Genomic DNA, 26,399 nt, shown 5'->3' with positions numbered 1-26,399 from the left:
ATTCGGGTATAGACAGTAACTATATGATATTAGCCCCTCCTTCCCAGTATTCATGGTCACACTTAGACACACACACACAGACACATACACACACACACACACACACATACATAAATAAGTACTGACTTTTTTTTGGCTAATACACACACACACACAGCCAGCCACCCACTCATGCGTGTGCGCGCACACACACACACACACACACACACTTGGAGTATTGTCTTTCTCAGCAGGAGACATGGTCATTGTCATGTTAATCTTAACAGACTTAGAGAGCTCTGGAGAACAGAAAAGCCAGATGGCAGATATATCCGTGCAGTGGTCATTAAAAAGCCTCACATAGACAGACACACGTGCACACACGCACACTCACGCGCACAGGCAGCATATATGCGGTCTGAATGGTAGTGCAGAGGTCTTATTAACGTCATTTCTGTGTATTGACCCGATTAACAGCTTCTTTCCTCTGCCCCCCTCTGTTCTTGACCACAGATGGAAAATGAGCAATTAATATTAATACCCGACTCTCCAACTAACCGAGCGAGGCTCGCGAAGCGTGATCATTTATTTTGCGGGGCTTAAATAAACAGTAAACAATCAATAGACATTAGCTTTTGTACACAGTGGCTTTTGTAAACACTCCCCTCGCAGTCTGTGTTTTCCTTTTTCCTTCTCGGAGAGAAAATGATGAACTACTCGCGCGAGAATAAGAAGGCTCTGGATGGATGAGACAAAGAGAGAAACTCACTTTGTTCTTCTTCTTCTTCTACCTCTAAACTCTGTCGTTTTCTCTTTTCCTCCTCTTTATCTGCTTCTCTTTTCCCTCCTGCCTTTCTTTCATTGGGAGTATAATGGAAATGCCAGCGTTTGGAGTCGTGGAGCGGCTCGCTCCTCAAAAACTCCATTTAGAGAAGTGACAGAGTAATTTAGCACTGGCCTCCTGTTCTCCGGCAGTTAATTAAAAAGAGGCTGATAGGCTGTCTCCTCTCCTCGCAGCCCAGCCACCGCGCACTGCCCTGGGCCAGTCTGGCTCGGGACGGGCCCCCCGTACCTAGCGCTCCGAGTCCCCATTTGGGACGGGGGATTACATTACTGGAGTCCTGGGTGCAAGTCAAATGATGCAGTGCGCACACAAGGTTCAATTTATTACAGTAGATATCTGCTATTGTTAAAGGAGTTTATAAAACACCCAATTATAATAATGCAGAATGGAGGGACTTTCATGTACGATGAAGCAAGTAATAGGATTTGTGCTTTAGAGATGCTTCACTTTTTGTAAGAAATGCTCTCTGTGGTGGTTTGGTGTAGGGGTGTACCTTATCGTATCAAACTCAATAATATCACCAATATTTTTTAATATTGTGAACGATATTGTACCCTGAAATATTGTGCCATATCATCCACCCCTAATTATCACATCAGGGTACAACTTTTATGCTGTTTTTAGCAAAAGAAAAATTCACGCTGTTCTCATTTCCCATTCTATATCTACTAGAGACAGATTATATCTGTCCAGTATCATTTATTTCACTTTAATTCTGGATATATGGAGATATTTGGAGTGCATTATTAGTATCATGACATTCTGAATCATTGACTTCTGTTACAAATCTGATAAGATTCTTGTATTTTTTTAATATCTCAGTTAGGTGCCATATCATATCATATATGCCATAACATGTTGCAGTAGTGTTTTCTTGAAATATTTTTTTTTAATTCTATGTTTTATCATATTGCCAAGAATATCGTGATTATGAATATACCATGAAATATTGTGATATTATTTTAGGGCCATATCGCCCACCACTAATTTGGTGACGGTTGTGAAGTTTATGTACTATAAAAACTGCTTGATAGTAATTTACATTCAGCTAGAGTTTACACATTTAGCAGGAGAACAAGAAGAGAAATGAGGTTTGTAAGACCATGTAAGATCTGATTTAAGATGAGCTGCAGATCGCTTCATGTTACCTTAAAACATTATTGTAGGTTTGCTCAATCTCATCTTGAATAGTTACATAATTGAATGTTTTTGTTTCCAAATATTATGACACACCTGCTTTTTGTAAGCAGCCTCAAGAAGCAATTTTTTTCATCATATTTACATAATTTTAATATGGTAGTTGTTCTTCATGATGTCTCAGTTTCTAAATGAATTGGACAATAGAAATACTTATAGAAATTTTACATTGACTTCCATTTTAAATATTTTTAATTTTTTTGAGTATAGTAATACTTTACTAACAGTGGCAGAAAAGCCTGTAATGGTATTTAAATAACCGACTTATCAAATAATAAATAGATTTGACCTCAATACTATGTGATAATTGTGATATTGTATATTGTTTACTTGTATGTTTGTTCACATATATAACAGTGAAAAGTATTTTAGCCAGTCATACACTGATCACTGCACTGACCAATGACATTGCTTATTGCAATAATTTCTGGGACAATGTATTGATATGTGTTAGGTACATTTAAATGCCACTGACATAATGATGATAAAATAGCATAACAAATCCTTCATTCCCTTTAAAGAAAACAAATATATAATTAATGATAGATTGGGAAACATACATTTTTACTTTGGATTTAGTCTCTGAAGGCCTTATTCTTATTACCGGGATCAGTCATATCAGTTAAGCCTTGGATCTAAATTCTCGCATCATTTTGATACTACAGTAACTCCAGAAAGGAGGAATTTTTTTTGCTCTTTTTAGCTGCAAAAAATGTCTTGGCTTAATTCTAGAGAGTGGCCTTGGCACCAGAATATATACCCAGTTTGATCCCCTAGACCAGCAGGAAATTGGGTGGAGGTGGGAGGAACAGCACTTCTCTTGTCTTCTCTCATCATTTGTGCCCTTGAGCAAGTCTTCTATAACCTAATTGCTCCCTTGGTACTTACTTGGCTGCCCACTGTACCAGATGTGTGTTCCTACCTCAAATTACTGTTTTTTAAACATAAGAGCTTTAAATCCAAATTATAGAAAGAAATATCCAGTGTTAATGATGCTAACAAACACAATAAACCATCAAAATCAGATTAGAATATTGTATATCTCCTCCTCTTCTCACATATATGATATGAATATGGTATCAATTGAGGGTTTAATCTGTTCCATCAATGCAATTTCTGTGCTCCTCATCTGAGTTGCACAATAAAATGAAATGTTTTAAGGTATATGGACCTTATAGAGCGAGTTAATGAAGCTTAGTTAATGTTTGAGAGCAGCTTATTTAACAGTTTTATAGCCGTTATTAATTAGCTTACGTTTGACAGTCATATTGCGTTTCGCACAGATTAGCCACGCGCTGAGATCTGACTCCATATCAGTCCGGTCTCTGCTGGATTGGAATCGGTTATGGTGTCTGAGATGCGCAGTGTGTTTTACGAGCAGCAGAAGTCTGGTAATAGCTTCCTTATGGCAGGCGTGTGCTTGCGTGCTCATAGCGCTCATAAGCTCAGGAAGACTGATTCATTCAATTTAATAAAAGGTAAAAGTCTTCCATGACGCTTCATTAACTGTGATGGTGTGTGTGAGTGTGTGTGGGTATGTGTGAGTGTGTGGGAGAGGACGAGAGATGAAGGTTTGCAGATCCGGAGCTAACTCTTAGCCTTTCTCAGTAATCTTCAGTGGGGTTATTGATCAGAGCCGTGTGCATATCGATCCCACATTAACTCTGTGATCCCTCCATCATCACACAGATGCACAGATAGTCTGCCTGCTTGATCTTATGGATCCTCAGACTCGCTGTCAATTACAGACAAACTGTGTGTGTGTTGTGTCGTGTGTGTGTGTTGTGTTTTTGTTTGTTTGTGTGCACTTTACAGGTATGTGTGTCTCTCTCATTCTGTTCCTGTCTTTCTCTCTGTCTTTCTCTTCCCATCTTTCTTTCTCTCTCTTTCCCTCTGTTTTGCCTTCTTTTTCTTTCACTCAGTTTTTTTCTGCTTCTCTGTACATCTTTCCATCCATCCGTTTCCCACACACTGTTTTACTCTCTATTTGTTCTATGTCTGTCCATCTGTCTGTGTCTGTCCCTTTCTCTCTCTCTCTCTCTCTCTCTCTCTCTCTCTCTGTCTCTCTCTCTTTCTCTCTCTCTCACACACATTTTTCCTTCACTCTCTGTATTTCTCTGTACATCTATGTCAATCTTTCCATCCATCTGTCGATCTCCCTCTCTCTCTTCCTCTCTAGCTTATTTTTTCTCAGAAGTCTCACTGATCAGCCTTCTATCTGTTCATCCATCCGTCTGTCTGTCATTGCTCTTTCTATCTTTCTCTGTACCTCTGTGCTCATGTCTCGTTCACCTTTTTTCTTTCACTCCATCTCTTTATCTCTCCCTCTCTCTCCTTATTCTTTCTTAGAGTTCTTATTGACCAGCTCTCTTTCCATCGGTTTATCCATCCGTCTGTATCTGTCGTTCCTCCTTCCTTGTGTGTGTCTCTTTCACTTTCTCTGTCGTTCTTCCTGTTTTTCTCTCTACCTCACTTTCCCCATCTCTCTCCCCTTTTTTCTTTCACTTTGTATTTCTCTGTACATCTATCTGTCAGTCTCTACCTACATCCATCTCTCTCTCTCTCTCTCTCTCTTTCTCTCTCTTTCTCTCTCTTATTCTTTCTCAGAAGTCTTTTTGACCAGCTCTCTGTCTTTCCATTTGTTAATCCATCTGTCTGTCTGTGTTGTTCTCCCTTTCTTGAGTCTTTCTATGTACCTCTCTCCTCATCTTTCGTTCACCTTTTTACTTTCACTCTGTTTCGCTGTACATCTTTGTCTGTCCATCCATCCATCCATCCATTGCTCCCTTTTTCTCTGTCTCTCTCTCTCTCTCTGTCTCTCTGGGTGTGTATAAATGTGTCCATATGTAAAGTTTTTATCATGCTTTTTATCTTCTGGGAGCTTGAAATTGTGCTCAGTGACATTTTTATAGGTGAGGACAGACAGTGCACACACTCACGTACCTACACTTACACCTACACACACACACACACACACACACACACACACACACACTTCACACACTGTACTGCGAGCTGAGCAGAGCTGCTTTAGTCGCTAAAGCTCCAGCGTCTTCGCTGCGGACGAACACAACAAGGGCAGCTGGTGAAAGCGTTAAAGATGGGAACGGAAAAGGTCAGGCACTCTGGAGCTGCGCCGCTCTGACATGCAGATATCCCACATTTCACTGCTTGGCGAGCTCGTCCAGGATTGGGGCCTGGTGGGGTGGGGCTTAGTGTGGGGGGGTGGGAATGTTTCCTTTTGTAGCCCAAAAAAAAACATCCACTCCACAGAGTCTACAGAGAGAGATATAAACACACACACACACCTGTAAGCAGACTAATATTCTGATAAATAAGCAAAGCCCAACCCAAACACAAAGCCCAGCCTAATTTAAGACGTGTGTGTGTGTGTCTACGCTTTCTCTGAGCCTCTGGCGGCTTAAGAGCTTTCCTTTTAGTCACCAGAATGCTGATGTTAATGCAGGTTATTAAGCTATTAGCTTCTGAGTAATACGGTTATTCTCAGCTACAATCCATGCCTCCCGCTCGCTCCATCCCCAAAAACCCTTTATACACATCATACACACACACACACACACACACACACACACACACACAAAGAAACACGAGCACACACAAACACTTTCTTTGGGTCGCTTGACTCACATTTGGTGCTTTCAGATATATCATGTTCCTATAGATGACACAAATTGATTTCTGTAGGAAATTTGATTGTAAGATGTTTTGACACCGATGTGACAGATGAAAGCCTGGAGGAGAAGGAAAATCTTTCTTCTTAGCTGTGGGAATTATAGTAGTGTGTGTGTACGAGTGTGTGTGTGCGCGAGAGCGTGTGTGTGTGTGTGTGTTGACAGATTCATTATCAGCTGCCGATGTTTGATGTGTGTCATTTTGCTTGACTTCATTTGGCTCCTGTCATGACTGCAGGCTTGATTTCTACCACTCACAAAACAGAAGATTATTAAACTAGGTTATATTTCCTGATGTCAATCTGGGAGCGTGTGTGTGTGTGCATGACAGAGTGTGTGTGAGTGTGAGAGAGAACGGGAGAGGGACTGTATGTCTTGGAGCTTTAATTGAGTCTGAAAATTTAGCTCAGAATCTGAATAGAGCTCTACAGATTTGTGCCTGAACTCAACCCGAACCCGACAGCCTGAATAACGCTGGACACGCTGAGTGACAGCACCTGTTCACTGAGCTTGTAGAACAGCGACGACGACCGCCGTCGCCAGTCACTGTAATTTACATGTGATTCACACAAATCAAACCAGTGTTTTTCTAGTTTGACTTTAGAGGTGGGACCTGTTCACAACACCATTTGTGCTGTTGTCTCATCGGTCAGTCATGTGGAAGCAGCACAAAATATACAATCATGGAGATTCAGGAGAGAAGCTTCAGGAGATGTTCACAGGAACCATAAAAAATAAGGGAAAATAGGATGTTATTAGTTTTGAGTGTGGTGTGATTGTTGGTGTCAGATGGGCTGGTATTTTTCTAGAACTGTTGATTTCCTGTGATTTAAAACAACCAGGTCAGTCTTTAGACAGCTGATGAACCATGTTGGGTTCTATGTCTGTCTGCCAAGAACAGAAAGCTAAAGCTTCAGTGGACTCAGGCTCACTAAAACTTGAAGGTTCAACAGGTTTAATGTAGGCTGCTCTGATGATTCTGGATTTTTGGTTAAAGACACAAGCAGTATGGTCAGAATTTGGTGACAACAGCTTAAATGTATGGGCCTGATCTGCCTTGCTTCAGCAGTCCAGGCTGATGGAGGTGGTGTAATGACATGGCTATGGCCTAATCCCACTTCTCCCCTTGGCCCTACCACTTACCTCTACCCCTTCTTTTTGAATGTAACTCTTTGGTTCACATTGGTATAGAGTTAGGTTAAATCCTCCCCCAAAGAATTGGGACAACACTTCAAGCACCCGATACCCTGCTGGGCTAATGTGATAGTAGTGGAGCGCTAAAGTTCAGTAACAAAGCTGCTGGTTAACTAGTTAACTTTAGGGCATTATTGTATGACTTTAGAAAGGGAGTAGATGGTGCAAAAAATATTTATTATTATTGTCCATTTCTTAATTCCTCTGTGAATGGAAGCTGAAATTAGCTTTGATTAGCTTTTATTTAATTGTATTTTTCCATTCCACCTTAAATGCTCCTGTCGTCTGTATCACCATTTAAGGTGGAATGGTAAAGATAGCTAGCTAGCTACTGAGACAAACTACTAGCAATCTTTTTTAAGCTCGTTATGAAGAATATGGTCATAAACCATTAAAGCTACACATTAAACTATGGCAATTTTGTGCTAATGTTCACTTTTAGCAATGAAAATATTTACATTAGTGGGTTTTTTTTTTTTGGTGCTTGTTCCGCCATCTTACCTGTGATTGTCATACCCCTTGGTTTGAAGTGTGAATCTGAAGAATCTCAGTAGAAAGGGCTAATAAGCCCTAATCCTTCCCCTAACCTACCTCTCCTAACCTAGCCTAACATGAATCAGGACACCCCTACCCCTTGGCGTGCACGGGCAAAACAGAGGGGTAGAGGTAAGAGGTAGGGCCAAGAAGTGAAATGGTATTGGGCCTAAATGTCTCAAAGGCGGAGATACTTTTTTTTTTACTCCCTGTATAATATAATTACTCATACTTAATGCAGTCGTAATGGATTTTACCATATGAATACACGTAAATACTGTTCTATTACAAATAATATAATGCTCTGTTTAGATTTCTGAGATTTTCTTTAGAATCTGTAATTTTGTGAGATGCAAAGCATGTCTCTCTTTTTGCTGAGGTACTTTTTACTCATACAGGGCTAGTATACGTTTGGAAGTGTGTTCCTCTCTGTGTAAACAGAGAAATTGAGAGAGGGAAATCTCCCAAAATATCCATATACACACAGTTCCAAAAAAAAAGTGCTGAAAGGCTGTATTTGTAAGTGAATATGAATGTATATCACACACAGGCTGAGCCTCTGAAACAAAACACATCTAAACCCTGTTGCCTAAAGAAAAAACGCACACACATACTCACACATACATACTCACACACCACACACACTGGATCACTTTTCCATTCAAATTCTGTTCCTGAAAACCCATCTGTCTCTCTGTCTTTCTCTCTCTCTCTTTAAGGTTCTGTTGCTCTTTCACTCTGGCTCTCCCCATTTCCCCTCATTCTGACATAACTCTACAGCCATCTAGTTTCTGGCATTCATCCAGCCCATCTCTCTCTCTCTTTTTTTCCCCCTCTCTCCCTCTTTTCTCTCTATACCAGTTTCTCTCACGCTGTGTGTGTGTGTGTATTTGTGTGTCCCCTCAGGGGATGGAGTTTAGTGTTCTTACAGGCAGATTAAAAGGATTCACTTTCCCACCACATACTCTGTGTTCAAACTAGCCTCGAGACGCAATGCAATACTGTCCTATTCAGTCAACTCACCCATCGCTTAGGAAGTTTTCAGCCTTCCCTACAGCGCCTCTATCTCTTCAGGTTACTGTTTACTCTCTCTCCTCTACTCCTCCTCCTCTCTTTCTTTATCATATAGAACAGACTGGACACTTTATTAACCCAAGAGCAAGAGTACTGGTGTTCAGTTACAGGTCACAAGGCCTGATGGTAAAAGCCAAAAACAGGAAGAAACTATAATGTAAATCTTGCAGTTATTTACTAGGGCTGCAACGATTAGTCGATATAATCAACAATGTCAATTATTTAAATTTGTTGACTACAAATTTAATTGTCGACTAATCGTTCATTTGCAACAGTACCACATTACACACAGTGCTGGGGAAAGAAGCGCAATGGGAGATGGGTAAATGGCTCACTCACACAGTTTACAATCAACTTAGTTTTTGTCTCCAAAAGTTCCCAAACACAACAGATTACATATTTACTTACTAAATATCAGTACTTTAACAGTAGTTTACACAAATACAGTAGTTTCAACAACATCCAGACATTTAAATGCCTTTTAAATCTCATGTTCAGCTGTTTTTATCTTTTTTTTTTAAAGGAGGACATGGCAGAAATAATCGTTGACTAATCGACTAATCGAAAAAATAATAGTCAGATTAGTCGACTAACAAAATAATCATTAGTTGCAGCCCTATTATTCACATTGAATCCCAAAATTTTGATTATCATAAGTAATGCTCCAAAATTCTTTCCAATGAAATCTCTGTACTAGTGCTGGGCGGTATATCAGTTCATACAGTATACCGTAGGGCAGTTTTGAACCGGTATGCTTTGAATGAATTGTGGCTGATTGTAATACTGTAAGACCTCTAAGGGCTTTAACAATTTATTAAAATATTTAGTTTTGTTAAGGAAGCCGTGTTAAAGTTGTTGGCGTATCTCTTTTTAAGGTCTATTGTTTACATTGTTTACCTGTTTTTATACTAATAAATCTTGATTACCTCATATATTGTGCAATTTCGTGGGACAAAGTAAACCCAATAATAATCAGAGCTTTAATTTAAAGCCTTCATGTTTTATATTTTATATACTACTAACAGTACAGTAACTCACAAACCTATATAAAAATTCCAGTTATGAAAAAAAAAAAGTTTAAATAGATAATAATAAAAATACAGTGATATACTGTGAAACCGTCAGAATCTTGAAAATACCTTGATATGCATTTTTGGTCATACCCAATGAGCACGACTCTATACACTGTAAACCCATACAGTGTTTAAACTCAAATGATTTAAGTCTGTTTCACATAAATACTCAACTATTCTGAGTTAGTTGAACATGTGTGGGCACATATACATTCAAACTGAGATCTTTGAAATGAACCAACTTATAATAAATTAGTTTAGTCTGTTGTCATCGGCAGGTTTTTTTTCCTTTGGCTTCTGTCACTATCTATTTGCATACTGGGTGTATCCAACAGTTTCTGACTAACACTCACCATCAGTGTGTAGTGATTCCCCCAGGGCTACCTTACAAATATATCAAGGCCCCTTTAGTTGTAATAACTTGATGTTCTAAGTTGTGCTAATTTAAATTTTCATTCCCCATTACTTAACTTTTTTTAAGACAACCGGGTTCCTTAAATTTTTCAATTAAATTCAACTTATTCAGGCGTACAGTGTACTTTTAAACTTTTTTGTCATGTAAAGTAGATTTTAGAGATCAGGTTTTTGCCCAATAGTGAAAAAAGAGCAAGGCAGTCAGTCCTCACAGCAGCTCCATCATTACCCAACTCTACTCCTTCCGCTCTAACACACTCACACTCCTTGAAGTGCTGATCCACAACCTTCGTCCCAAGCAGTGGCTCCTCCAGGTGGCCGTCAGTCAGACGCCGTTCGCCCCGGTAACTGTCAGATGGCCCAGCACGTCAGGAGAAGCTGGGTCAGTCCTTCACATATGCGCACACTCGCACCTGTGGTACACGCTCACACACGCAGACAGGAAGACAGGAGCAAATACATCACACACACTCGAGCGCGCACAGACAAATGAAGTAGCCATGTGGAGCCTGAAGCTACTCTTACATCTTACATCAGATAATTGCTGTGTCTGCAGGCGCATTAATACGGCGGAGGAAGAGTGTACAGAGCAGTGTTTACTTAAATTACTGTAATGGGAGTAATATTTTTCTTTCTCTCTCTCTCTCTCTCTCTCTCTGTGTGACTAGGTGAAGCGTGTTCCAGTTGAGAGCTGTGATCAGTACAAAAGCTGTTCCGAGTGTCTGGGCTCCAGAGACCCTCACTGTGGCTGGTGTGTCCTGCTCAACGTGTGAGTAAACATCATGTCTAAGTCTGAAAGTGCAGCAGTGTGGATCATGATGTTGTGAACCGACAGTGCTAGTGATTCTACTGCACAGCCTTTTTTTGTTTAACCAACTGTTTTGCATTTTCTTAATTCCATTAAAAGTATATTGTAAAGAATCCTGATTAATTTGTATTGAGATTTGATGGTTCTTTGCTTTCTTAAGAACCAGATTTCATGATTAATTGAAAAAAAAAAAATTGCACTGAAATGTAACAATTACTCTAACAATCAAATATAACAGTGGGCAATTAAATCAAATTAAAGCATTTTTTAAATCTAAGATTTCTTAAAAAGCTGAATTATTAGACCAATTAATGGACCAATTCCCACCCAGTAGCTGGACTCTCAATCACACCATCTCACAAATGCTGGAATCCTGGACAGAATATAGTGGTATGAAAAAGTTTGGGAACCCCTGATCATTTTCAAGATTTTCATTTATAAATAATTGGTTCAGCAATTTCAGTTAAATATATCATGTAGCAGATGAACAAAGTTTATAGGATTTACAGGAAATGTGCAATAATTGTTTATACAAAATTAAGCAGGTGCAAAAATTTGGGCACAGTTGTCTTTAATTGATTTTGAATACCTTTAGCACTAATTATTGGAACACGAAAAATTAGTTTGGTAAAAGCTCATTGACCCTTGACCTAACCTTCACCTATAAAGGGTAAAAACGTGCAATTGGCTCCTTAAACTTTTTTTTTTTTTTTTAAGTGGCTAAATGGGACCCTCAAAATACTACTCTTAAATCACCTATAAAAAAGGTGGGTAGGTCCATCAGTTTTTATTTTATCAGTCTTCCAATGAAAGGAAAGGTCCAGCACTTAAAAGGTTGTGCCACCTGCAAGCCCCAACCAAAAAAATCTCTAAATCTGAATTTCTGTGTAATCTGAGATTTCATGAAGCCTGGATTTCAGGATTTCCTACAATATTCCAATGCTATATCCTCTTGAGACCCAGACTTTTGCTTGATAAGCCATGGGACTTTAGGTTTTTTAACATTTAAAATCTATCCTTGCCATTTTGGAATAAGAAGGACCCAATTAGTCCAAAAATAAACTTTTCTCTTTCTACAGTGAGTAGATAAACATAGAGGTAATAGTTTCAAACATATAAAATTGAATGAGAATTCTGTACCTGGCCCATGTTTCTGTCTGGACTGGCTGTAGAAAACTTTGACTGGGATTACCACCCTCTTGATATCAATCAAATGAGTATTGAATGTTGTCATGTGACCACTAGATGAAACAGCAGTGTCTCCATACGAGGCCAAAGGGTCTCAGCATTTTACAAAATGATTAAGTATCATGGTGCGGAGAAGCAGAAACGTGATGTCCTCGTATGAGGACACAGGGTCTCAAGAGGATATACGTTCTATCTATGCAGTGATACAATTTGAGATTTCCTTATTCTCTCCTATTCCTAAAGAAATCATTTTTTGATTCAAATATCAGTTGATATTAGTGATTTACGTCCCTCCTGTGCACATTTTTGACATCAGGCAGGACTGAGCCGAGCTGTATGCTGGCTCCTGTATATTTCCCTGCCAAAGCGGCCATATGTTTTGAATGATGTGTTCCTCCAGCATCACACTGTAAAGGAGAAGGGTCACACATGCTGTAACAGGAAGCACATGGCATACGGAGCTACAAATCACGCTGTTGTCGTTTCCACATCACTCTATAAAAAACGCATCCAAGAGTCAGCGTGGTGAGTGATTGACTCGGTGGTGGATGGTGGCTGACTGGAAAGGGTGCGCAGGTGTAGGGGTGCATGAAAGCATCTTTAATTCAGTGTGTGTGACAGTGTGAACGAGGGCGGGAAAAACGGTAGAAAGAGCAGTAGCTGATTGATTCCTAACTGCTGGGAGGAATGGTCCTTAGGATATGAGACAAAGGCAGTGTGGAAATGTTAATTAAAATTCACCCAAACTGCACTAAAAACATTTTCCCCTATCTCCCAATTCTCGTGTCCCCCCTCAGCTCGCTTGGGGGGAACATTAGCATGATTTTTAATTGAGGGCATGTAAATGGCAATTGAAATCAGCTAGCTATGGTAAGCGCCGTTCATATCATACTAGCTGCTTTCTTCAGGAACTGTCTGCGGAACGTCTGTTAGCCTAAAAGGCCGAGTCTGCAGCGCTTGCTTCAGAGCTCCCGGCTACCGGGGAGAGTGGCTGATTAGCATAACAGTCTTAGTGCTGCTGCTGCTGCTGCTGCTGCAGCCGTTTCTCTCTGTTGCGGAGTGGAAGTGGAGTAAGCGTGATGTACCCTTCCCCTGTAGCGTGCACATTAACTGTTTAAATTAACAGCCAACTCAAGAGAGCTGAACCTTACATGTACGTGCACACGCAGTGTTTTAAATGAGGTCACGCTTTGCCTGTAAGCTCAAGGCCTCACTTTATCAATCCTGTTGGCAACAGCCGTGTTATTGACAGCAGTAAAAAGAAAAAAAAAAAAAAGCTGCTGTCTTATTTCCTTTGGTTGGAAGCTGGAGAAGCTCGGCGAATGTCCTTGGTGTATATAATAATTAGCTTACATTTTTTTAAATAATAATTCTTAGACTTAATTTACGGTCCTGCAGTGTGTGTTCAACCCTGTTTACTCTCTAGAGGCTTTTATCTTCAGGCTTATTGAGTTTCCTCCTCTTTCTCAGAAGGATAAATAGGTTTTGGAAGCCGTGCTACAGAAGAAGAGCTCTGTTGTGGAATGACTCACACTCAAGTGATTCTGGCTGACATGTCGTGTGATGATATTGTCTCTCTGTCTCTCTGTCTGTCTATCTATCTGTCCTTAGCTGTTCCCGAAAGGATCGATGTGAGCGAGCTGATGAGCCTCAGCGCTTCGCCTCCAGAGTGGATCAGTGTGTGGAGCTCTCCGTTCAACCCAACAACATCTCTGTTACCATGTCTGAAGTCCAGGTGGGAAAGAAAACTACTTTCATATTATAAATAAGCATAGATCATAGGTACAATGTCATGTCATATGACATGCCAAAAGTCATGGAACTGGATTGTATTGAGTCCCATGACTGAATGTTACTTAACCTGTTGGATGTGTGTGTAGGGTTTACTGCAGTGAATATGAATGTGATTTCTGAGTCACATTCAGATTCACTGCAGAGTCTGTTCACATGGACAATTCTAGCCTGATGTTTGAGTAAAATGAACATTGTTGTTTTATTGTATAATCTACAGACAACATTTCTCCCAAATTCTAAATAAAACTACTGTAATTTAGAGCATTTATTTGCAGAAAATGAGCTGAAAATATAAATGATTTGCTGAAATAACAAAGATCCAGAGCTTTCAGACCTCAAATAATGCAAATAAAACAAGTTCATACTCATAAAGTTTTAAGAAGTTCAGAAATCAATATTTGGTGGAATAACCCTCATTTTTAATCACAGTTTTCATGCATCTTGGCATTTTCTCCTCCACCAGTCTTACACACTGCTTTTGGAAAATGTTAGGCCACGCCCGGTGCAAAAATTCAAGCAGTTCGTCTTGGTTGATGGTTTGTGATCATCCATCTTCCTCTTGATTATATTCTAGAGGTTTTCAATTTAGTAAAATTCATCATTTTTAAGTGGTTTCTCTTTTTTTTCAGAGCTGTATATCATGCATCACTCTAATTCTGATAATTTGCATCACCTTTCATTTTCATTAGCATGCTGGCCACTGTTAAACCTCACTCATAAGAAAACACCTCACAACTTATAAAGGTGGGGGTGTTCCCAGGCTCTTCTCTGAGATCACACTTTATAATCAGTTTATTGTCTCTATTCTATACATTTGCATGTCAATATAATAGGAAACATCTATGATATACTACTATATTTTAGCTGAATCACAAATCTTGTCTCCATTTTTGCCAGTTTACTTAAATGGTTTGTACAGTGCCTGTAAAAAAAATGTTTTTGGACAATTTATTTTAGTTTTTTTTTAATTAAATTAATTAAAATTAAACTAAATTAATAAAAAAATATATATAAAAAAACAGTGTGACTGACCTAATTCAACAGAGAGGCTGGCAGAGTTGCAAGCAGTCTCCCAGTTAGTGAAATGCAGATCAGCTAAGATAATTGTAATTCTAAGATAATTGTAATATAATAACTCTGGTCAGTCTGGAAGGTCCAGTCACTGGTCAGTCATATATCTGACTACAGATAAAAGAAGATAAAACAAAATGTGATGCATAACAGAAGAAAAACATGTAATATTTCCTAAATGGTGTAATAAACACATGTACATGTTTTTCTTTTGACAATGGTGATATAAAAATATTGAACCAGATTGATTAATAAGTCAGACAGACTGATGGAGTGAAAAATAATAGCTTTAAATCTTGTAAAGGCCGCTTATCATCTGCCATTAATATCTTTCCAAAAATGAAATTGTTCAGCATTGTTAAATGTAGTGGGTTTCAGTTATTGAGGAGCAGCAATGCTGAAATAATCTACCCACACCTGCTCCAGATTAAACTAATATGTGTGACATCTGAACCTTTGCCCAAACTCATTCCGTGAACATGATATTTTCATGAATTCATCATCTCAGTCTGACTCTCTGACTCTCTTATCATCCGAACCCACAACCGCTCACAAGATAACACAATCTTAAATGGCACTGTCGTGTTAAATATGAGAGTGCAAATCCTTGTGTAGCTGATGACTGACTGAACTCTGTGAACTCTAGACATCACCAGATGCTGGATACCTTCCTTGGTGATAATCTGATTTATTCAGATTTTTCTGCCTTGTGATTTAGTGCTGCACTGGCAGTGACCTCTGTTTGGTTCACATGTTGAAACACAACAATAACAGCAGCAGCAGCAGTTAGCAGAGGCAATTACTTCATCTCAAATCCACTCTGGAACATTTGTTCAACAGTTATTTAGGAATTAAAGAGTAGATTTTTATTTATTTATTTTTATTTATATTTATTATGTCTTTTTAGTGTATTGGCAAATACCTGGCGATAAAATATGAGTTGTGATTCAACATATTGTGATACCTTAAACAATATTGTGATTTTTTTTTTTTTTGATTAGAAAAAACACAAAAAATAAATAATTGAATTGACCATCTAGCCATCTTTACATATGAACTGTTAATTACTTATCTGTACTGTTTTTTAATATATATATATAATACTGAACTCCAAAGCAATATTGCAACACTTCCATATATTTTTTCATATATTGTGGCTGGTGTGGTGCAGTGGATAACACCACTACCTGCCAGTGAGCTAACCCATCATATGGAAGACTTGGGTTCAATTCCCGCTCTGGTTAACTATGGTGCACTACACCAATAAGAGTCCTTGGGCAAGACTACTTTATACTATGTTGTTCCACGTCTGTAACAGGAAAAAGCTTGGAAGTTGTCATTTTTTCTCATTTTCTCCTAGTTTACACCCATTTGACTACCCAACCCACTCATTAGGTCTTCCTCTATCACTATTAATGCCCCAACACCAGGAGGGTGAACACTAGCACATGCCTCCTCTGATACATGTGAAGTCAGCCACCACCTCTTTTTAAGCTGCTGCTGATGCAGCATCACAGTGCGCTCGGAGGAAAACGCAAGCAATTGGTTCCAATACATCAGCTCACAGACGCCTTGTGCTGATCGACATCACCCTTTGGAGTGATGTGGGTAGAGAGCGCCATCTACCCACTCCACTCAGAGAGAGCAAGACCAATTGCACTCTCTTAGGGCCTCGCTGATGGCGAGCTGCATGAACAGGATTTGAACCAGCGATCTCCTGATCATAGTGGCAGCGCCTTAGTCCGCTCTCTCAGAACTTTGATTATTTGAAATGAGCGGACTGAAAAAATAAAGGCCTTTTTCCATATGTAATCCCTCAGATAGACACACTTAGTCTCAATATTTTGGAATCCTTAACCACCAAGCAATTTAAATCACTGTCTGGTTCATTAAGTACTGTGCTATTTTTCAGAACATTTGAAATATACATTGAGCTTTAAATTAATCATTTGATGCTGTCTTCTTTTATTTTTTTTCTGTATCATACGAGCCAGATTCGGCCTGGATTGTCCTTCAATTAATACACAAAATGCAAAACCCCTTCTGTGAAGGCTGCTGTAACCTGCTGAACAGGGAGCTCTGTGAACCCGTGGCACGTCAGTGTTTAATCTGTCCTGCGAAAAGACCAGTCCATGCCAACTGCAGGATCACTGTGTACCACCTGTGTAAGACTAGTCCCGTGTGTCATCCCACCTTTCACTGAAGATCTACAGGGTGTTTCTTTGTAGATATCTGCTACAATGACCTCGAGCGCTCTTTTATAGGAGAAGCTCAAAACATGACCTTGAGTACTTGCCTCTGGCAGTGGAGAATTTGATGCCAACACCTTCTTTGAAGTGTCTGCAGAGCCACTGAATTGGGGTGTTCTTGTACGGCTGATTATCTACGGCGGCTGGGGATAAAACAGCATGTCATAAGCTCCTCCGTGTCCCGTCACCATATCTTTATAAAGTCGGTCAGGCTTGTCTGAGTCCTAGTTCTTCTTGTCCAGACTGAATCACCAGCACAGACGCATCTGAGAGTGCTTCTAATTTCTAAGAACCTCCATTGAAAGGTTTCAAATTCTATTGGAATACACATTTTCAGACTATATTAAGAGTGTTAGGCCCAGAGCTCTGGAGATGTTGGTGACTGTAGAGTTGTGGTTTCTCTGATAACCCAACCACAGATCACCAGTCATTATTTTTTATTAGTCATATTAGAAATAAAGGTTACTGCAGCTACACTGTTAAGTTCCAAAAACCTAAAGAGTTAGATACAGTGAACTCTGTATCTACAGACTCTACTTGATACCTGCCAAGTAGTAGTAGTAATTTACAAGAGAACAAAGAACTAAATCTTTGAAGCCAAAGTGTAAGACCACTTGGAGATGGTTTTATAGGCCAATGAAAACAATTCAAAGCAAGGACAATGAGTATATTGAAATCCAATTACTATGATTCAAAGTTTGTCAGTAATTTGATCAATATGTTTACATGTAAACTTGTGAAATCAGGTAGTAGAACAATTCAGGAGTCATGAATCAGGCAATAATTGAATATCTGCTTTGTAATCAGCCAAAAAAAAAAAAAAAACAGAACTTCATTCCACTTCAAGCTTTTATTTTTATTTTTTCAACACTTTTTTTTTTCAAAAGCTGCAATATGAATAACAATCAGATAGTACATTTAAAATAATTTGAATTCTTCAGTTTCAGTGTTTCTCCCAACATATATTCTTTTTCCATCTCACTGATGCTGTGTTAAACATTCCTCACTTATTTCCAGTAAGAAATATATTATTAATACATCATTAATAGATCTGATTGATTACTGAGCTGAAATTCAAATTTTCCTAATCAGATTTTTAGAACTTACTTCAATCTAAAAAAAATAATTATGAACACATTTAATGTCTTTCAGGTGTAAGATTCATTGTAGGTTTCCTACACAGACCTTCTGCTGCTTGCAGGTGTTAAATCAAGGACTCCAGAAGCACTGAAAATCTGTACACTATAGCAGTATGTGTCCATTGCTACTTGTAATACTAGTTAATTTTTCACATTTGAGATGCTTAGCTAGGGAAAATTGTTCTGAAAAAAAAAAAGTTGCAGAAAAGAGCTGCACAGTGTGAACAGCGTTGGTGATTGTTTTAAACTGGGGTCTGTGGTTCTTGAACTGATCCCCAGAGATTTCCAGATCCCAGGTCCAGATTTTTGCTCCCCCTTCGCAACCCAACATTTGGGAAATGAGGAAAAATATGGAGTGTATGAGGATTCTGAGAATTGGTTTGAGAACCTCAAATATAAACCGCAATTCATTTTTGTTGTGATCTTCAAGATGTGTCCAAAATATTTTTCACAGTGTCTTCAGGAACCAGTAAGCAGAGAAATATAATATCATAATATAATATTAGCCATCAATAAATGATCAGGTTTCACCTCTACTTTCCACCAAACTGACCTATAATGAAGTGAAAACAATGAGCTGTCTCAGCTGGCTGGCTCCTTAAAACCATGCTTCACTCAGAAATTCATCCCTTAACTGAATGGAAATGGATTCAATTTCATGTTGACTTGAACCGAGCAAAATCTCCAGAGCCGCAAATATCGCTATAAAATTTTTCGGACCACGCCGCTCATTTCCAGACCCCTCCAGGGATCGCAAGATGAAGCGTTTGATTGTGCTGCCCTTGCTTTTGTTCCCAATTGAAAAAGCGAGCTTTGAGTGTCCTGTGTCCTTAAGGGTATAAATTGAGCTCTGATGAAGGCCTCTTTTGATTAAATGCCCCCTTTTTCCCTGCAGAATCCTCTGCACCCCTGAGTCGGGCTTGTTAAGCGTTTCATCCTCAATGAGTTCAATCTTCCTCTCAAGTTTTTGAATAACCCACTTCGCTGTGGCAGCTGTATGTGCTGTGAAGGCCAAATATTCCTCATTTGTTTTTCACACTTCCCACTGTTCAGCAGTATTATTAGCCTGGCTTTACCCTGCACAGCTGCAACTGTCCGTTAGCAGGCCTTGCTTACCTCCCTTATATGAGTTAATTAACGGCGGTCGTGTCAGTTGCGCTGAACTTTGAGAACCAGAATAGATCACCAAAGTTGTTTTGTAGAGCTGTATATAGGATCTGGGTGGCCTGACTAACTTTGTTTTTTTGTGTTTTTTGTTTTTTTCTGTCTAACGAGGACATTTTGGGTTTATTGTTGGAATGATGGCGGTAGAAACAAAGGGAACATGGCGGGAGAGTCTGAGGAGACAGCAGACATAACAAAAACAAGGCAGGCTTGTGTCAGAGTTGAGCTTTAAGAGCTGAGTTCACATTCAACCTGATGGTGTTTCTTTTTTTATATATATATATAAATGCATTATTTAAAGCTTGTTTATTAATGTTATAAATCGGCCCTCGTGTTAGTGACTTTCCCTGCACCACGGCTGAAGATGAAATACCTCCTGTCCGAATCTCATTGCATTTGCTTGTCCGGTTTAATGAGAGAGATGGATGAGGAAAAGTTCTAAAGCAGTTAGTTAATCATCTGAACTTCACCTTATTTGTAGCTGACTGGTGACAGCTGCACTAAACTGAACATGACCACTCAGAATTCAGCACGTAACGCTGGACCTTTAAAGATGTTGGCTTTAAAATGTCAAAGCTGTTTAGACTTTCTTGTGTGTCTTGTCACAAGATGTATTTCAGATTGAACGGCTTGCTTTGTCAGTGGAAAATCTGTCGGCCGTGAATCAGATGCATATTTGATGCACATAAAGAAATGGGCCGTGGCCGCGTTTAGCTTGGCTTCCATAAATCTTGGGTGGGAACCAAGATTAACATCTCAAACTCTGGCCTTATTTATGAGCCTGTACTTTACTGGACTTTTTATTTATTATTTACTATTAATTATTCAGTATTATATAGCATGAACTGCTGTGAAATCAATATGCAACTTAATTATGCTGTGTTCTGTCGAGAGCAGTGAACTGAAATACAGGCCCACATGCAGGCCTATAAGAGTTAACACAAAACATCTCACAGGACATATGAATGAACATGTTTTCACATTAGTCATCATCACATTGCAGCGCTGCTGTTTGCAATGAAGTTAAGCTGAGCTGCACTCGATCACAGTATCAGCTGCTCGCTGGCTCTCGATGGCTCTCATTCAAATAAAATGACTTTCAGCAGCCTCGATATCTGCAGCATGCGCCATAGACGGTACCACAGAAGTGCCCTGCATTTGCACTGATATCCGCCTGATACTGGTACCCAGTACTGGATCTGTGCCATCTCCATTTCTCACTTAAAGCTTATTAAAAAGAAGCTGAGAACGTCTCTTAAAAGTGTGAATTTTAAATATTATCTCAGTGATGTACTGTATTAGTGTCTGTAGGAGGAAGAAGAGAGATTCTACTAAGATTTGAATTTATGAAAAAGTTTCAGAAATAAAGACAAAACAAGTCAAATCAAATGTGGGGAATTAAACCTGTTGATACAGAATGTAGATTCTTTTTTGTCTATATCCATGTCACCCATGTCCTGCAAAAACCTCTCTATTTTTGTTCATTTTCCTATTATTAAATACAGGTACATATATATATATTTTTTTTTTACATTGACTTTCATTAATAGAAGATATGAGTTGTTCTGTATACAGTATATGCCCTTTCAGCAGCACAGCAAATGCAGCGTTCTCTTTTTCTCTTTTCTCATTCTGTTTATCTTTTTCTGGTTCTCTAGTTGGTTCTCCAGGCACGGAATGTTCCAGATCTGTCGGCGGGCGTGAACTGCTCGTTTGAGGACTACACTGAGACGGAAGCACGTATACAAGGCTCACGCATCTACTGCCTCTCTCCCACTGCTAAAGAGCTCATCCCCATCACCCGCCACCAAGGTCAGTGTGTGTGTGTGTGTCTCTCTCTCTGTGTGCAAGTGTGTGTGTGTGGTAGGGCTGCACAATATATCATTTGTTAATTGCGTTGGCCTTTGCAATGATGTCACACAGGGCTGCAGTATGCAAATAAGCCCTGTGACAAATCACAAAATTTGTTTGCAGTGTGCTATAAGTCTCTGTACCAATCACATGAACTATATGGACAAAAGTATTGGGACACCTGCTCATTCATTGTTCCTTTCGCTGCTGTCCAGAGAAAAAGTTTTAATTAGATTCTGGAGAGTGACGAGAGTGAAAACAGGATTATTTTGTTTTTCTTTGTTTATGTATCAATGAGATTTTAATTTTGAAATACACTTTAGGAATCACTTTTAGTGGATTTTGTAGAAACTGTGCCTAGGCTGATTGGACCATCACTGACCGCTTGGGTCAGTAATATTGGTCAGAACAATGCAATCCAGCCTGATTAAGACACACATACACACACTGCTTGCTCTGTGGTGGTCCTGTGGGGTCCTGACCACTGAAAAACTGTAAATGGAGGATGATAAAGTGTGAAGAGAAAAAGAAGGACCTCAGTCCTTCAGTGGATCTGATAAAATTGATTAATCAAAAGAGCTTTCATTATCATCATCATCATTTCATATTATTATATACTCTGATCAGCCAAAACATTAACACAACTACTTGTTTATAAGCTTAGTGTCCATTTTATCAGCTCCACTGAGGGACTGTAGTCCTTCTTTTTCCCAGCATACTTTATCATCCTCCATTTACACTGTGTTTCAATGGTCAGGACCCCACAGGACCACCACAGAGCAGTGTGTGTGTGTGTGTATGTGTGTGTCCAAGAGAAACAGACATCAGAAGAAGAACCTGCGAGAGGACGTGTTGTTGTGAATGTTAAGGTGCACACATGAATAATGCAGAGAAGATGAAAGAGACGTCTGTCCTGAATCCATTTCAGAATCTTCATCACGTCATGCTTAAGGCTTTTCAGTCATTAAACGGGTATTAGAATAGGACCGAGCACATTTCCATGCAGGCGGCCCGAGTCAATTCCTATCGAGCGTCATTTACTCCGTTCCCCGATAGTGCGGGTGTCTGTTCTGTCAGTGTGGCAGGATGAGGGTGGCTGCTCGGTAAAGATGGCTATTTTGATAATGGGAGGATCCTACAGTGCAATTTTGATCACATCCATGGTAATCATAGCACAATCAAAGCAGGCTATTTTTACTGCTGCAGAGCCCCGCTATGGAGGAAGGAAAAGAGATGTGTTGCTTAGATACCTTTCTTTCTTTCTCTCTGTCAAACTGGCTCACTCTTTCTCTTTCTCTAGGTGATAAACGTGTGGTGAAACTCTATCTGAAATCAAAGGAAACGGGGAAGAAGTTTGCCAGCGTGGATTTCGTCTTCTACAACTGCACTGTGCACAAATCGTAAGTCTCTCTATCTTTCTCTCTCTCTCTCTCTCTCTCTCTCTTTTCCTCTCTCTAACACACACACACACAAATTCTCACACTTTCATGCCCACTCTCTGTCTTGTTCTCTCTCCTCCTATCTATTTTTCTTTTTTCTCTCTCTTTTTCTCTTTGTTGCTATCATTTTCTTGCTCTCTCTCTTGCCCTCTTTCATTCTCTCTTAACCCTCTCTTATTCTCTCACTCTGTCTCTCTCTCTCCCCCTCTTCCACTCCCTTGCCCTCTCTTTCTTTCTCTTCCTGTCTCATTTTAGCTCTCTCTCTCTCTCTCTCTCTCTCTCTCTCTTTCATGCTCTCCTCCTATCTCTCTCGCCCTCCCCTCTCGCCTTTATCTTCTCTCTATCCTCCCTCTGGTCCTCTCATTTTACCCCTGAGGGGGGGTCATATTTCTGTTACCATGGTAACCCGAGGAAAGATGATTGACAGGTTTTTCGTGGTCTCTGGAGGAAGGATGTGGTAAAAAGAAGTGGAGCTAAATTCTACCGAGTGGACCGAATCCTCCAGCAGCTTTCCCCACCAATCATATCACATCACTGACACATCACCACTGTCATGCGAACACCTCAACACGTCAATCTGTCCATCTATTGATCTGTTTATTCATTTATAGACCAAGTACATTTTATTTTATTTTATTTTTTGCACTCTGCACTAGTTCCATAATGACCAGATTCACTTATTCAGTTTAAATAATGAGAAATATTTGCATTTAGTTCTGTGTTCATTTGTTTTATTGTGTGTGTGAACGTTACAGAAGCTCTTTTTTGTCTCTTATCTGGTCAGAGATGCCAGTTCCTCCTCTCAAAGCATTTCCAAATCTCTTTGATCACAGTGACTGCTGGGTACTCTGTTATTCTGAGGGTCCAGATGGTTTTTCTGGGGTCTCTAGAGGTGTGTGCAGTGTCTCATTGCAGGAGAGATGAGCTCTTTACTGTCTCCATGGGGATCTCTCTCTCTCACAGATACACACCCACACACACACATACAGACACACACACTCACTCACTCACTCACACACACCCACCCACACACACTCACACATGTGCACACGGTACTGTGAGAACGTACTGTAACAATGTCCAAGTCACATAATACTCTCCCACCAGTGTGTGTAAAGGGAGGGAGAGAGGATGGAACACCACAGAGCACGGACAGACACACACACACACAAACACACACACACACACACACACACACACATTTTCACTGGTATGTGCTCATTAGCTTTAATGTGTGAACTGAAGCTATAAACCCAGTGTGTTTTTAAACTGGGCTGAAAGGAACAGAAACCACACAAATGTCACCCCTTTTCCTTTTATCAGAGAAAAAGGCTTATAAAACACACACACGCACGCACACACACACACACACTTTCCACACACACACACACACCCCCTCTTATTTATTCAACTGATGAGGTCCTGTGCACTCTGAAATGCCATAAATTTGCATATTAATATTAATCTAATTTAGAGCGGCACCGTTTTGGGCTGAGGCGGGGAGGGGGCCGGGAAATGAGCGCCACTGAAATGGGAAAGCACACGCCGTCATGATCGCCTCTTAATTAAATAGATCCATGTCTATATAAGCCTGAGCGTTAGCTATCACACGCTGCACAGGGAGTCAGGACCTTCCCCACAAGAAACAGTCTGGCAGTTCATTCCAGTCGCTGGAGTGCTGTGGGAGAGCTGGTCTGGATCACGGTCTAAGAGAAGCTCTTTGAAATTAACCTATACGGACAAAAGTATTGGGACAGCTGCTCATTTATTGTTTCTTATGAAAGCAAGACTATTAAAGTTTAAAAATGATATGCTAATCGTGCTTTTGTTGGAGAATCTCCCTACTGTTCCCTACTGCGGAGGCTTTCTTATAGATTGTGGAGCTTTGCTGAGAGGAACGTTTTTAAGATCAGAATGTTAGGGTTTGCTCACACTAGGCAATTCATACTGTGCCCGGGCACGGTTACCTCCCAAAGCACAGCTGGATTGACTAGTGTGATCTAGTGCTGGGTGGTATTACCAAAAATATATATATCACTGTATTTTTATTTTGTCTTATTTATTTATTTGTATTATTTATTTTTGCATGAATGGGCTTTTATATTGGTTTGTGACTTTCTCTGTTGTTAGGAGTACATATAATATAAAGCATTAAGGCTTTAAATGAAGGCTTTAATTACTATTGGTTTTACTTACAAAATTAAACAATATATGAAGAAAGCAGACTTCATTAGCAGAAAAACAGCTGACGAATGTGAACAATAGACCGTTAAACAATAGACAGTAGAACAACTTTAACACTGATTCGTTTTTACATTTTTCCATAAACACTATAAATGGACCTAAAATACTCAATGTTTAAGTATTTAAAAGATATATTTTTCAAAAGCTCTATTACACATGTCAGACACATGTTTAATATCAATTTATAATGTTTTTCTTAAGACATTATAGGCGTTACAGTAGAAAAAAATCTTTTTCCAGTTAGAAAAAATATATATAAATTCAGTGTGCATTAAAAAAAAAAAAAAAAAACATTAGAAATGCATACCGGTTCAAACGTCTCCTCCGGTATACCGTATGAACGGATATAGCGTCCACTACTAGTGTGATTGCTCTAAACCGTGGGCCAGGGCACGATTCACTTGGGCTCGAGCATAAAAAAGGATGATGTCATTGATGCAACGTTCGGTCAGGGAAAGCACCCCCTGTCTGGAGAGAGCGCTATGTAGCTATGTATGTAACCGTGACTGAAATAACCATGACTTTTGGTACCTATTTCTAAGTAAGTTAAAGCGGATTATCTCCGCTTTTCAAGAAGACACACTTCCGAGAGAGGGTGCTTTTTTTGGCGGGGGTACTGAATTCGGAGCAACACTGGCAAGCCCACCGAGCAGTAAATGACAGCGTAAGCATGCTCTGGCACGGATTGTTTAAACACAGTGTGAGTGCAGGCCAACAGGGGAGTGGGGAGGGGGGCGGAACCATGTTCCACCACAATTCAACCAAATCGTGCTTAGTGTGTGTACACTCTTAGATGATCACCTCACCTACCTCATCCTTCCAACACAGCTCCACTGCTCTTTAGCTCAGTGCCAGGGGTGCATGTCAAATTATGTAAATACATTTATTGAAAATGGTGTCCACAAACATTTGGGCATATAGTATATTAACTGTATTGGAAAATGAAAAATGTATAGACTGTATCAGAACGTATTTATTTATTCCAGCTGTTCTGTGCACACTGACCAATGGACCAATAAGAATAGCCCAACATGACTGGGAATAGAAGCTCATTAACACAGTGGCTCTCAAACTAGTCCACGGGATCCCCTGATACCCCACATTTTTATTCTGCCTAAAATCATATGAGCGAGGTGGGCTGGTGCAGAAGTGTGTATTGCCTGGTGGTTTGAGAATGGCATTTTACATTAGCATTCAGGGTAACAGCGTCTCCTATCAAATTATAAACCATTTTGGAGATGCAGTAAGTCTGCTTAAGAGTGAGATAAACAGGCAATAAAGAACTATACATAAACATACAAAGTTGCAGTTAGATATACAGAACATACCATACATTGAGGACCTTTGTCATGGTTATGTTGGTGTTCTCTGCTTTGCAGGGCATGTTTGAATTAGGGGTGTGCCCTATTGTATCGTACGCAATAATATCACCAATATTTTTGAATATCATA

The 26,399-nt window shown here is 39.6% G+C and overlaps 1 protein-coding gene across 2 annotated transcripts in view; it reads left to right on the top strand.

Moving 5' to 3' along the window:
- plxna1b (plexin A1b) overlaps positions 1-26,399 on the top strand; it is a 253,907-nt gene that overhangs the window by 125,468 nt on the left and 102,040 nt on the right. For both annotated transcript variants that reach the window (XR_007439320.1, XM_022675699.2), the window contains exons 5-8: positions 10,670-10,770; positions 13,609-13,732; positions 21,073-21,226; positions 22,566-22,665. Coding sequence is in view for 1 of the 2 variants with exons in the window: in XM_022675699.2 (XP_022531420.2) it covers positions 10,670-10,770; positions 13,609-13,732; positions 21,073-21,226; positions 22,566-22,665 (479 nt within the window). In the remaining variant the exon portion in view is untranslated. The remainder of the gene's footprint in view (positions 1-10,669; positions 10,771-13,608; positions 13,733-21,072; positions 21,227-22,565; positions 22,666-26,399) is intronic.

Source organism: Astyanax mexicanus, chromosome 5 (genome assembly GCF_023375975.1).
Source record: "Astyanax mexicanus isolate ESR-SI-001 chromosome 5, AstMex3_surface, whole genome shotgun sequence".
In the NCBI taxonomy this organism is placed as follows: Eukaryota; Metazoa; Chordata; class Actinopteri; order Characiformes; family Acestrorhamphidae; genus Astyanax; species Astyanax mexicanus.
Note: the sequence above shows the minus strand (reverse complement) of the source record. Positions and strands in the feature narration are given on the sequence as shown.